The 13,924-nt window shown below is 43.6% G+C and overlaps 2 protein-coding genes across 2 annotated transcripts; one reads left to right on the forward strand and one right to left on the reverse strand.

The window, feature by feature from the left end:
- Window positions 1-3,426: 3,426 nt before the first annotated feature.
- Window positions 3,427-4,143, reverse strand: GL218_06201 (putative Uncharacterized hydrolase C22A12.06c; the record flags this gene model as incomplete). The annotated part of the gene is made up of 4 exons (XM_033582904.1): window positions 3,427-3,447; window positions 3,501-3,964; window positions 4,030-4,048; window positions 4,102-4,143. The coding sequence occupies 4 exons, from the start codon at window positions 4,141-4,143 to the stop codon at window positions 3,427-3,429; spliced, it is 546 nt and encodes a 181-aa protein (XP_033433870.1).
- A 767-nt stretch (window positions 4,144-4,910) lies between these two features.
- On the forward strand, window positions 4,911-13,489 carry GL218_06202 (Lovastatin diketide synthase LovF; the record flags this gene model as incomplete). Its single annotated transcript, XM_033582905.1, has 8 exons — window positions 4,911-5,138; window positions 5,248-5,392; window positions 5,483-5,751; window positions 5,820-6,250; window positions 6,308-6,469; window positions 11,562-12,219; window positions 12,275-12,595; window positions 12,647-13,489. The coding sequence occupies 8 exons, from the start codon at window positions 4,911-4,913 to the stop codon at window positions 13,487-13,489; spliced, it is 3,057 nt and encodes a 1,018-aa protein (XP_033433871.1).
- Between the last annotated feature and the right edge of the window lie 435 nt (window positions 13,490-13,924).

Below are 13,924 nucleotides of genomic sequence, written 5' to 3' on the forward strand. Positions count from 1 at the left end.
ATATTATATCCCCGCCACTTAATATCATCTCTTGCAAAGTCGGGATTTTGATGGTGATGCTTATCAGAAGTCTCTACCATAGAGCTATTAGTGTAACCATGGTAAACTATCGATTTTGTGTTTGATCGTGCCATTAGCCTCTTGAGCCAAACTCGTTACCGCGGCTGCTGAATATAGTGGATTATGGGATAAACGTATAATTCAAGTAGTTACGTATTTTGAAGTAATACTTTACAAGGGGTAAATTCCATTATCAACATGTCATAGTTAGCTCGGTTTCCCCTGACGTAAATGCCCCCAACCACCTTTCAGAATGTCATATAATGTTCATTAATAGCAATCTCCCTTACTAGCAGACGAGAGATCACGTTGATAAAATTATATATCCAAATACATCAAGATATATTACCTTAATTCCTTTAGCAAGACTTAGTAAAGTAGAAGAAGTATGAGTGGAGATGGTAACTGCTTTAGGTACTCAATCTAGGTGCACATCATATACCTAAGTTAACTTTCTATATACACCTGGTTTATAGAAACAGACTGCTGTTATCGAACCTAAAAAAAGTTTGCATATACTGCGGGATAATGAGCCCTTCATTTTAGAAACATAGTGGCTCTATCTACTATATAAGGGGCGCGCAGCACCCTCGTAAGAGAGTAGAAGGCCAGGCGTTACTAGTGCAATACTATCTACCACCTGATCTACCTACTTGATATTCACTCTGTGTATGATATAAACCAACGGGTATAAGTCCTGAAAATATGAAAGTGATCTTGGGAGCGTTTTATTCGGGCCAGTAGATAGCATGGTGCTTCAAGAGGTGGGTACACTGAAATCTTAGATTCGTGGTAAACATGTGAATCAACTTTGTATTGATTCAATGGTTGATTTTAAACTACATTATAACTAAAAATCGACACCTTAGACTTTGTATTATATATTATATCTTAGAAGTTCTATGGTGGCGTAGGATCGTACCCGGGGCTTTGGATCCCTTGTCTGTTGGTTATTAGTTCACTACCAGACTAACTAACCAACGCAAGGGAGTCTTCAACCTACTGTCGGTTTTTTATTTATATCACTCATATAGCTAACTATGAATTACAATGCCCTTTCAAAGTACAATATCTATCTTCCCTCATCACTTTTCCTATAACTCTGGCTTGAAAGCACCTCTATCTTTATATAGACGTTTCAATCCGGGTGTGCCATAATCAACTTTGTTAAGCTTACTAGACCCTTTTTATGGTTCTTACAATGACTTGTGGTACTAGTGTGATCGAACCCGGTTCTAAATTTGTAATGGAAGAATTGACCGACGGGCCACAAAGCGGAAATGAAGCCTCTATACAGGGCCAAGGCGAGAATGGATTTAATTATATAACGGGATGGAAGTCTCACGTTATAATAACAGCGTATTTCCCCAAAAACTTATTTTAGGGGAGCTATTCGCTAACTCAGATAAAGGCTAGGTTTTGCACTCTTCCTCGTCAACCTTGAACTCACCATTATCGGCACTGCTCTCGTTTCCATTACCAACGATCTCAATGATTTCGTAAGGGCCAGTTGGGTGGTTACCGCATATTTAATAACATATATATGTAAGAAGTTCGATTCCGATTTTCTGATGTCCTGCTGCTTAATTGAATAATCAGCTGGGTTAGTGCTATGGGCAAAAGTCAGCGACCATGTAGGACGCAAACCGGCCTACGTTGCTTCTCTAATTGTCTTCAGCGCATTTGCGGGAGGATGTGGTGCAGCTCAGACTATGGTTCAATTGTCCGTACTCTTTTCATCATTCACCCACTCCTTTCTTCCTCTTCTTGTGTCCTTATTTAACACTCATATAGAATAACTTGTCGCGTGTTCCAAGGCCTCGGAGCTGGAGGTGTCTATGCAGTAGCCATAGTTATGCTCTACGAGTTGAAACCACCTGATAAACTCGCCCAAATCGCGTCTGTGTCAGCTGGTGCAGCAGCGCTTGGAAATGCCTTGGGGCCTATCTTTGGCGGCTTGATATCTCAGGGGTCAACATGGCGATGGGTATTTCTCCTCAAGTAAGTTGCAGTCCTATCTTAGATCCGCATAGTATTAACTTTAACGAAGTGTTCCATCAGGGGTTCTCGTAGCAGTCGTGGTTTTCTTCATGGTGCCGAACGATTACCCATATCAGGGTCTCCCGCGAAGGAAGCCACAGCTCAAATTCAAGGCTCTTGACTTCACTGGGGCACTTCTCATGCTTACAGCACTAACACTGCTTATAAGCGGGCTTGAACAAGCTGCTTCACTATTATCCTGGGCATCTGCTACCGTTATTGTTCCGATTTGTGTTTCGGTTGTCATATGGGTGGTATTCTTCGTCAGCCAGTGGTACTTTACCCGCCCCACGAGTCCGGTGGAACCCATTTTCCCTTGGAGGTTCTGTCAAAGTCGAGAGATAATTGGCCTTCTAGTGTAAGTTATTGTATCTCCACTTCTAACTACTATAATGTCGTTAACGATGTTATGGAAGGAATTCTTTTACGACCGGATCGGTCAGTATAACGTGCATTATCCAACTTCCTATCCGGTACCAGACAACAGTAGGAGCTAGCCCACTCGAAGCTGGCGTAAGGTTACTGCCATTTGTATTATGTGGACCTCTTGGTGTTATTCTTACTGCGTCTATCTCTATGAACCGACGCGTCCCCCCACTATACTCAGCTCTCGTCGCCTCAATCTTACAAATTTTGGGGCTTATTTTCATCTCCCGAGGCCCTGTTGATAATCCAGACTGGGACCCTCTATATGGGCTCGAAGTTCTAGTTGGTTTAGGGATGGGCATGAGTATAGGAATAGTAACATTGCTGACACCCTATGTGACAGAAAAGAGGGATTTAGGTAAGGACCTCGATTATTCATGATATATCAACGCCACGAAAATATAGCTAATAGTTAAAACAGCGATAGCATCTGCAGCTGGAACTCAATTTCGCTTTCTCGGCAGCGCTTTTGTAGTTCCCATCACCACTGCGGTGGGTAATGGATGGGTAAAAGATGAACTGTCCAGCTCGCTAACATCTTCTCAAATCGACCGAATCTTTCAATCGACAGCCTCTATCTACGAACTTCCAAAGCAATTACAGCCTAGCATTAGAAATATATTTGTTAGGGGTTTTAATCTCGAAATGCATGTTGTGCTTGGATTCGCAGTTGCATCCGTGCTTAGTATAGCGTTGATGTGGCGAAGGAATCCGATCAGGGTTGAATGATCTTGATTTCTTTTAAATATACGAGTGTCGGTTTCCTGAGGTAACACCACGGGTCATGAATCTGATTATTACATATTATGGATATTTCGCTTTGCTTGGTGATCGATCTCCATAGCTAGCGAAACAACCCTGCGGATTATCCTCACACTAAGTTTGACTGCGGTACTCATCCTAGCTCCTGGAATTTCGTGGCTACCAGAATGAACATAAACTTGTCTCATTTCTGGTACACAAATCCCGCTTACATTAGAAGCCATGGTTGAAGAGGGATCACCTAGTCCCCATATATGGGCCGTGGGGATATGAATTGCCCCATTATCAGTCAATGATGTCAAAGGACGAAGTATCCCCTGTGAAAAGAGGTCGGGATCATACGCATTCCATGCAGAAAAGAATATGGCGCACTTGAAGAGGGAAGCTATCGGTTGTTGCTTGGGGGTTTGCCTTGCTTTCCAAACAATATAGGTTGCTGCAACCATAGCTCCTTGAGAAAAAGCCAAAACAGCATCGAATGGCCCTTCCTCTGAGACATAATTGTCGAGATCTGTAAGTATTGATATGAAGGTCTCCTTATTATCTAGATCGATATACGAGAAGAATTCATCCTTTGAGGAAATCATTCCGTCGAGTTCGGGTGCCCCTATGCTTAGTAAGGCGCCCTCCACGAACTCGTACGTATGGCGATCCCCCAACTCATAACGAAGGGCAGCTTTAAAAATAGATTAGTTTTGCGGGGTCTAATGTCGAAGCTTCGTAGACCTCTTAAAGGCTCACCAGTCTGGGTCTCAAAAATCTAAAGAGTTGCTTAACAAACATGCCGCGAAATGATATTGAGTACTAGCTCACCTGCGAATTGGTTCCCGACCCGTGTAGACATAGAAAGCGCATTTTTTATCTAAGTAACTAAGGTGCCTAGCCTGGTGGGAATGGTGTATGATAATTCAAGGGTCGGCACACAGTTACCTATTAGAAAAATATTCGTTACGTTGGGGCCAGGATTCTGCAAAGAGTGAGCTGAACCCAAGTTTTAATTCGTTCTGTCTGGTGGAGAAATAGAAGCTGTCTCACATCCTGGAGCCGGGAAGGATGGTGCAAAGACGGTAATACATAATAGGGGCTACCGGGAGAGAAGGTACAAGATGCACTGTGGAGGGTATTGGATCGGGGCGGGGCTCCATTTTAAAAATCTACAACGAAACATCTTTTTTAGCATTCAATTCATCATGCTCGATAAAGTCAGACTTAAACCCCATGAGCTCTTGACATACAACAACTCATATAACGAAGAAAAGTTCTTCGATCCTTCTAGACACTGTATTATACGTATACGCACACGTAAGTGATAACTGTGTAACACGAAAGCCTACCTATGGTTGCAATCATTTATGCATATGAAGTACTATGGTTGTAATATGACATGGCCGATTCATTGGAAGATGGTGATGATGATGGTGGGTAGTGTATGAGGTAGTATGGTATTATGTGAATTCTGCTCATCGTTCGTACTACGCCAATCACATACACTACCGGCTTCTCTCGACATCCGCATTTCGGTAAACACCTTCCCGTCTTCAATCCCTTGCTTCGGCAACTGCTACATAGTGTAGGCAATATTACCCTAAATCCAAGACGAATACCAAATCCCCGGTATTCCAATGAGACCGACATCTAGACGATCTAGTTCGTCTAAGACCAATAGTACAACGACTCATGGACTATGTGACATTGCTATTATCGGCCTCTCCTTCCTACTGCCAGAGGCCAACTCTACGGAATCGTTCTGGGACCTTTTAATATCTGGTAAATGTGTAGCCTCCGAGTTTCCTCCGGAACGTCTTTGTAATTCTAGACATCACGATGGTGGCAATGATGGAACAGGAACCGTAAGTAACGCGTTATTTTCACAGCCCTATCAAGTTTAATACTGGTCCCATATTTTACCCCTGATATAACATGATGTAAGGGACTCTCGGCATAGTAACCCTCATGCAGATTCGGCCCCAGAAAGCTTCTTTTATACGAAGAAACATCAGTTCATTCGATGCCCGGTTCTTTATGATGACGTCCGAGGAAGCAGCAGCAATGGACCCCCAGCAAAGAATACTTCTGGAAACTACTTACCGTGCTCTTGAGAATGGTATGATATATCTATACATAATACTCTAGTATCCAGCTATTCCAACCCATGTCGTATACAATTGTCCTATTAACATTAAGTACCTCTCAGCCGGGATTCCGATGGCGATGATCAATAACTCAGATACGTCTGTGCACACCGGCTGCTTTACTACAGACTATGCTCTGAACTATGCAAAGGACCCGGATAACTTGCCTAAATATGCTGCTACTGGAATGGCGGGTAGTATGTTGTCCAATAGGATCAGCACATTTTTCGGCTTGACAGGCCCCAGCATTACTGTCGATACTGCCTGCTCTAGTAGCCTCGTAGCTTTAGATTTAGCTTGCCAATCTATAATAGATGGTCGATCAAAGATGGTTCGTATACAACTAATATTATTTCGTTATATCACGTTATTTTATTGAATTTGCTAACTGGTCTCCAGGGCATTGTCGCTGGCTGCAACCTTTTATTGACAACTGATCTTTTCATAAGTCTTTCTAACCTCGGCTTCCTATCCCCGGATGGCGTATGCCACAGCTTCGATTCTCGAGCGAATGGATACGGTCGAGGCGAAGGGTTTGGTGTCCTCATCATAAAACCCGTAGACGCAGCTGTACGAGATGGCGATATAATTCGTGCTGTGATTCGGGCCGTAGGCACGAATCAAAATGGGCATACTAATCTTGCACAACCAAACAAGGAAATGCAAAGACAGCTTATACAGAATACATATCACAAGGCAAACCTCGATATGTCCCAAACGCGATACTTCGAAGCTCATGGCACTGGGACAGCTTCAGGAGATCCTTTAGAAGCAAGCGCCATCGGAGATGCATTTCGTTCAGGTAGAGATCCAAGTAATCCCTTGGTTGTGTAAGCCAGCTCTCTGTTCTTCCCCTGCCAATACCATTTTGACTAATACCTTACTAGAGGGGCCGTGAAAGCAAATATCGGACACCTCGAAGGTGCAGCAGGAATTGCCGGAGTAATCAAAACCATTCTGATTCTAGAAAATGGTATCATTCCTCCCGTAGCAGAGCTCGAAAACATCAATGAAAATATTGATACTGAGTTTCTAAACTTAAAGGTACAGTACGTTTGTTATACTATGACCAAGTTAGGTACCTGCTTATTTATTAAAATGTGGTTTAGTTCCCAAAAACTCCGATACCATGGCCAAGCATAGGGTTACGCCGCGCCAGCGTCAATAGCTTCGGATTTGGAGGGACAAATGCGCATGTTATCCTAGATGACGCATTCCATTATCTAGAATCTAGGGGGTTGGCAGGCAGGCATTGCACGTCAACCAACCTATCCAGCGAACATATGCTAAGCTCCCACTTAGCAGCTAGATCTGAAAATGGCCTCTCTCGTCGTAGCAAACTTCTCTTTGTCTGGTCTGCTGCGGATCGAGATGCCACACTACGTATGGCCAGAGCCTATCAGAAGCATATTGATAAAGGAGTAAATAACGGCGAAATGACTCGAGGAGATCTCATAACTCTAGCATATATGCTCACTCAAAAGCGTAGCATACATTCATGGAGATTTTATGCAATCGCCAAATCCGCATCTCACCTTGCAAAGCAACTATCTGCCACAATAGAGCCCATCCTATCAACGCCCAATCGAAAAATAGCATTTGTTTTCACAGGCCAAGGGGCACAATGGGTCGGAATGGCTAGGGAGCTTTTTCCTTATACAGTCTTCAAGAATTGTATTTCTCAGGCGGATAAGTTTCTCCAAACTATTGGGTGTTCTTGGAAAGCTAGTGGTAAGCAAGCCTATTTAAGTATGTACCTATTATGGATTTCGAATCTTACTAGTTTATTCAGATATATTACTTGGGAACTATGGGGATGAAATAAGCATTCATGACCCTCGATTCGCGCAGCCGCTCTGCACTATAGTACAAATTGCCATCGTCGATCTTCTGCGATCATTTGGTATCCATCCAACTATTTCTGTCGGACATTCAAGCGGTGAAATTGCAGCAGCGTATACGATCGGAGCTATTTGTCGCCAGTCTGCATTGAAACTTGCGTATTTCCGCGGCCTTCTTTCAAGCGAACTCGCCGCTTCTTCAGTAGATAAATCTCAGGGCGCAATGATGGCTGTAGGATTATCCGAATCTACATTACGCCCGTATATTAACGAGGTTTTGGGAGACACACAAGGCGGTACATTGTCGATAGCCTGTTTCAATAGCCCCAATAGCACAACTGTTGCAGGTGATGAGCCCCTTATCCGAGATTTACAGACCCGCTTAGAGAAAAGGGGGTTGTTTGCCAGGATACTAAAGGTCCCCGTTGCCTATCACACTTCCCATATGATCTCAATCTCATCAACTTATAAACAGCTCATCGGCAGACTGGTCGAAGGGGATAGTCCTTCTCATTATGTGAATATGATATCATCAGTCACTGGAGACTTCGTTTCGGGAGCTGAGCTTCGAAGACCTGAGTACTGGATTACAAACATGGTCTCTCCGGTGCGCTTTGATAATGCCATCGAACGTCTATATCGCAACTCTGCGAGAAGGGCAGCAAAGAAGATTGATCTGAGTCATCGTCAATATGTCAGGATATCCAACCTGGTTGAGGTCGGCCCACATTGTGCTTTACAAGGACCGATTCGCGATATAGGGATGTCTGTTGCATTGCCGAAATTCCAAGTTTCATACAACTCTGCCCTAGTAAGGGGGAAAGCATCCGATACTACTTTGCTCGAGTTGATAGGTAATCTTCACTGTCGCGGCTTTGATATTGACTTACAGCTTGTCAATGGTCCTTTCGAAGCGTCAGGTAGGCTATCTAAAACATTGATAACATTACCCGAGTATCCTTACGACCATTCACAGCTATATTGGAGCGAGCCACGTATTGCGAAGAATATTCGACTCCCGTTATACCCACATCATGAACTCCTAGGGCTTCCAGCCGCGGACTGGAACCCGCTGGAGCCCCGCTGGAGGAACAATCTAAAGAAATCGTCAATTTCGTGGCTAGAGGATCATCAAGTAATACTATATGAGCCTTTCGATTCACTAAACCATTGCTAACATGAATATTAGATCAATAACGAAGTCTTATATCCTGCTGCGGCTATGATTGTGATGGCAATTGAAGGTATCACTAAAGTGTCGGATGATCGTACGATAACAGCATATGAGCTAAAAGATGTGCATTTTCACACGGCGCTTCCCATACCCACAGACGACAGCGGTGTTGAAGTGCAGTTTCATCTCAAGCTTATACAAGACCCTTCGGAAAGATCAAGCTCTTGGGCTACATTTTCCCTATTTGCATATAAGGAGAAGTTCACAGAAATTTGCCGGGGATCCATAAAAGCGACTTTCTCTCTGCAAAATCGGTTTGAATGTGGTGAAGAAAAACAGCAAGTTGACTACAAGCGGAATCTTATTAGATCAGTAACTTCTTCAGATCACACCAAGATTGACTCGACAGACTTCTACACTACTCTGCGCAAGAACGGATACCAGTACGGCCCTTTCTTCCAGGGTGTTCGGCAATCATTATGGAACAACTCCAACGAAGAAGGAGTGGCCAAAATGCAATTACAAAACCCTGCAATTGACCATTCCAACAAAAGCTTCGCAATAGTTCATCCATGCGTACTCGATGAAATCCTCCAACTAGCTGTTTTCGGTGGTATTCGAAAGAATGGTAACAAGACTACAACGTGGCTTCCTACATATCTAACCAGAATATGGATTTCCGGTTCTGGCTTCAACGAAATAGCAAATGAAGATACGTTACAGATCTACACAACAGGCCATCCCATAAGCTCCAGGTTTAGAAGTTCCAATATCTATGCTATGAACGAAGGTAAAACAATACGGCTCATCGAGGCGGAAAATATTGAGACTACCTTGGTCATAGACAACGCCCAGAATCACGAACCGACAGGTCAATCACAAGTAAGGAGGTTATGCTACGACCTCATATACAAGCCTAATCTCGATCTAGCCAACCCTGCTGTATTAGCACGACATATGCAAGATAACACTCACAGTGAAGCCTGGGCAAACAAGCTCTTTCACAATTTGACATTGTTTATATTTATATCAGTCGTTAAAGCAGTAAATGGAGTAAATGCATCATCCGATTTCACAGCAAAGAGGAACTTTCAAAATCAGTATGCCCGAATGATAAGTCATATTCCTTCGACTATGCAGCACCTACCATTAGACTTTCCTACGGATTGGATAGACCACACCGACGACTCCTCATTCAATGGATTGAGAGATTATATCAAGTCATGCAGTAGTGTTGGAAAGATATTTCTCGATTTTAGCGATCATCTCGTCCGCCTTTTTCTAGGAACAGCAGATCCCAATGAAAAGTTTGACCAAGACAAAACTATCGAGGAGTATCATAGACTATTGATCAAAGACTCTAGATTCTATAACCCACTACACAGATATATTGACACTGTAACTCATAAAAGCCCTGCCATGAAGATATTACAAACAGGAGCCGGTAATATATCAATTACAGAGTCTATCATTGATTCATTCGCCATACAAACATCGGAGGGCACTCTTTACCGGTTCTCACACTATGATATCACCGACTCTTCGGAATCAAGGGCCAAATCTATTTTGGGAAGATTAGGTACGCTGGCGAAAGCTCAAGCACGTTCATTCAATGTCGAACAAGACCCGGTTCATCAAGGGTACGAAGAGAAGTCCTATGATCTTGTCATAGCTGTGAATGTAAGTCTTCTTAAAGTATAAGTGTCTATATATTAAATGTGATCGAACGTCGTTATCTAACAGATGTATACCCGCAGTTACCTCATAACGTGGATACTGCACAGCTTCCACTAGAACGCCTCCGAAAGTTGCTACGAGAGTACGTTAAAAGTTAAATATCAGATAAAGTCTTGAATGCTAATCATATTAAACAAAATAGCGGCGGGAAGTTATTGATTATTGACTTCGTTCATCCAATCTCCATCATAAAACACTTAACTTGTCCTTATGTTCCCGAACTGTGGCAAGGTATATAATTCTTAGAAACCCTCATAGTCGCAATACTAATATGAATACAGCGGAGGAAGTCCGACAGGAATCTGATTTTTGTGAAGGAGAGGCGCGATGGTCTCAAGAGCTGGAATTAAGTGGCATGTCTGGAGTCGATCTCACATCTCATGCCTCTGATTTCGAAGGAAGCCAGTTTACAACAGTTTTCGTCTCGTCTAACGTAGAAACATCAATGGAGTTCCGAAAGCTAGAGTTCGCCAAAGGCATACCTATTTTCATCATCAGCGGCTTCGACAAGCCGCTTCAATCTCCACTAAAGGATCTAATTGCTACGAAGCTCAGGTCCATCGGCATAATGGATGTACGTGAAAGTTGTTTTGGCGAAGTATCTACACTGGTAGATTCTACTCCCTACTTGGTCATTGTCGTGCCACGTCACCAGTGGCTATCGCTTGAAAATTTAGACAAAGAGGAATATTCGCTATTCCATAGAACAGTCAATCGATATAAACACATATTATGGATATCGGAGATCGATCCATCTTTAGACGAAGTCCCTTCCATTGGTGCTGTTCAAGGCCTAGCCAGAACTCTGAGAATGGAAAACAATGACCATATTTTCGCAACAGTCAGCATCGATACCTCGCACACGGCGACCTTGGAAGCAAACATTGAGAGTGCGTTATGGAACTTTCTGGATGGGGTAGGATCGAAATCTTACGAACCAGAACTGATTCAAATTGGAGAACTACTTCATATTCCCAGAGTCTACGAGTGCGACTCGCTAAATAAACGAATATACGAGCTTTCATCAGAACCCGTCCAAAGATTGCAGCGCTTTGGGGAACGTAACCTAAAGTTGAAAGTACGACAGTCAGGACTCTTAGATACATTGCACTTTGAAGAAGTTCACGAACCAAACCAACTCGCTAATGATGAGATAGAGGTTGACGTAAAAGCTATAGGCGTCAACTTCAAAGATTGCCTCGTAGCTCTAGGACGCGTCCCAGATGATTCAATGGGATGCGAATGCGCTGGTGTAGTCATAAGCGCGGGTTCCGAAAGCGGCTTCCAACGGGGCGATTGCGTCTTCGTATGTGCTATAGATACATTTAGGAGCCGACTCCGATGTCTAGGCATGTTAGCCATGAAGATACCAACCGGAATGACATTTAGTGACGCCAGCGCACTATCAGCGAATTTTGTTACGGCTTACCATTCACTCGTTGTCGTTGCGAAACTTAGTCAAGGAGAATCAATTCTCATACATTCCGGTGCAGGTGGAACAGGGCAAGCGGCTATTCAAATCGCCAAAACGTGCGGCGCGCAAGTCTTCACGACAGTGAGCTCACCCAAAAAGGAGCTTATTAATACTCTATACGATATCCCTATGGATAATATCCTCAACAGTAGGGATCTCTCCTTTGCCGATGGGATTCGGCGTCTCACACGGAATAGGGGTGTCGATGTTGTGCTCAACTCGTTGGCGGGTGATGCTCTAATTGCTTCATGGGAATGTGTTGCCTCCTTTGGGAGATTCATTGAAATCGGAAAGAAAGATATATTCTCTCACAACAAGCTACCGATGTTTCAATTCGCTCGGAACGTATCATTTAGCGCCGTTGACATAGCAGCTATGGTTCGAGAAAAGCCGAAACTCATACGAGATTCTTTGGTGGCCATTTCCGATCTCTTCAACAAAGGCGTTTTACAGCTACCCTCGCCAGTAAAAGCGTTCCCTATATCCCAAGTAGAAGCCGCCTTTCGCTATCTTCAAACCGGTGCCAACTCCGGAAAAGTCGTTGTCGAGGTTGACCCGAACGATAGTGTCTTGGTAAGAATAAAAGACTTCTCTGAACTAAATTATTAACAAGCTAATATGAATATAGGCAGCGGTTACTCATATATCGAGCTGGACATTCAGCCAAGACGAGACGTTCGTGATTGCTGGTGGTCTCGGCGGACAAGGCAGAAGTATCTCCAAGTGGATGGTTTCAAAAGGGGCTAGAAATCTCGTCTTACTATCCCGCGCGGGACCGCGAGACGACAATTCGGTAGGCTTCATACGAAGTCTAGAGAAAAAGGGGGCAACAGTTTATACGCCTCCGTGCGATATCTCCGAAGCAGCATCTTTGGGCGCAGTGATTGATTATTGCAAACTCCATATGCCGCCGATTAAGGGGTGCATTCAAGCAGCAATGGATATTAGAGTAAGAGATCCCATCCTATTGTCAATCGAGTATTATGCTAATCTGAATTAGGACTCCATATTCGAGAATATGAGCCACGAAGCTTGGACTGCATCTCTAAAGCCGAAGATCCGTGGGTCGTGGAACCTACATCAACTACTACCACGGGACTTGGACTTTTTTATCATGTTCTCGTCTATATCTGGCATCATTGGGTCCCAAGGGCAGTCAAATTATGCGGTCGGCAATACATTCCAAGATGAGCTGGCCAAATACCGATTGAGTCGAGGAGAAAAGGTGATATCTTTAGATCTCGGTATTCTTAGCGGCGACGGATATCTTGCGGAAAACCAGGACTTTCTGATCCGATTTGCTAAAATCAAGCAAATGTTGCCAATCGACGAGGCCGAGGTCCTAGCTCTCCTCGAACATTTCTGCGATAAATCTCTTCCACTTGATCCGACGCGGTCCCAGCTTGTTCTTGGTCTCGACCTGCCCCAAAACATCATAAGTCGTGGCCTGGAACCGTCAAGTTGGACATACGAACCAATGTTCGCAAATCTTCAACAGATGACAACAGCTACCCCTATTTCTACCGATGCTGATGCCACGACCGACAACGGTTCTAAGTTAGCCGAGAAAGTAGCTGCTTCAGAATCGCTAAGCGAAGCAGCAGACATTTTGGCAAATGGACTGGCGATGAAAGTTGGAACAATCTTCTCTATGTCACGGGAAAGCTTTGATCTAAACCAACCCTTGCATAACTACGGGGTAGATTCCCTCATCGCGGTAGAGCTGCGGAATTGGTTCATTAAAACGCTCAAAGTCGATTTGGCTGTCTTTGAAATCTTAGGTGGCGCTACAGCTATGATGTTAGGGCAAGCGGCGGCGGAGAAGATGCGATCATGGACTTGAGCCGTAGGATGTCAATAAGAAGGTTATTGTTCAAACAGTATTTCTTAATGTTTCATTCGCCACAACAAATTAAAGAGGCAGAGATTGTATTTATTGTATGCCTCCTGGCAAGGATCTATATTCATATAAGAATTATCTATTACTTTAAATTGCCAACTATGGTATTCTAACATAGATAGTAGCAGCTTAATTCCAATAGCAATCGCCTCTTTTAAGATTACTACGATAGAAGGGACGGCAGAAACGAAGTCCTCGCCAAACCCGTTTGCCGTACGCTTATTGCTGCATAATGCGTATAAAATATTCAAATGGATAGTACATTTAGTAAGTATAGCCGGTTGATAGCTATAACAAACATCAAGTACATGTACTTTAGCTGATATTATGATAGATGCGATAACTCGCTGTTCAATTTCCTAGGGATATTCTAAGCGC

The sequence above is a fragment of the Daldinia childiae genome (assembly GCF_008694065.1).
Source record: "Daldinia childiae strain JS-1345 chromosome Unknown Scaffold6, whole genome shotgun sequence".
NCBI classification, from domain to species: Eukaryota; Fungi; Ascomycota; class Sordariomycetes; order Xylariales; family Hypoxylaceae; genus Daldinia; species Daldinia childiae.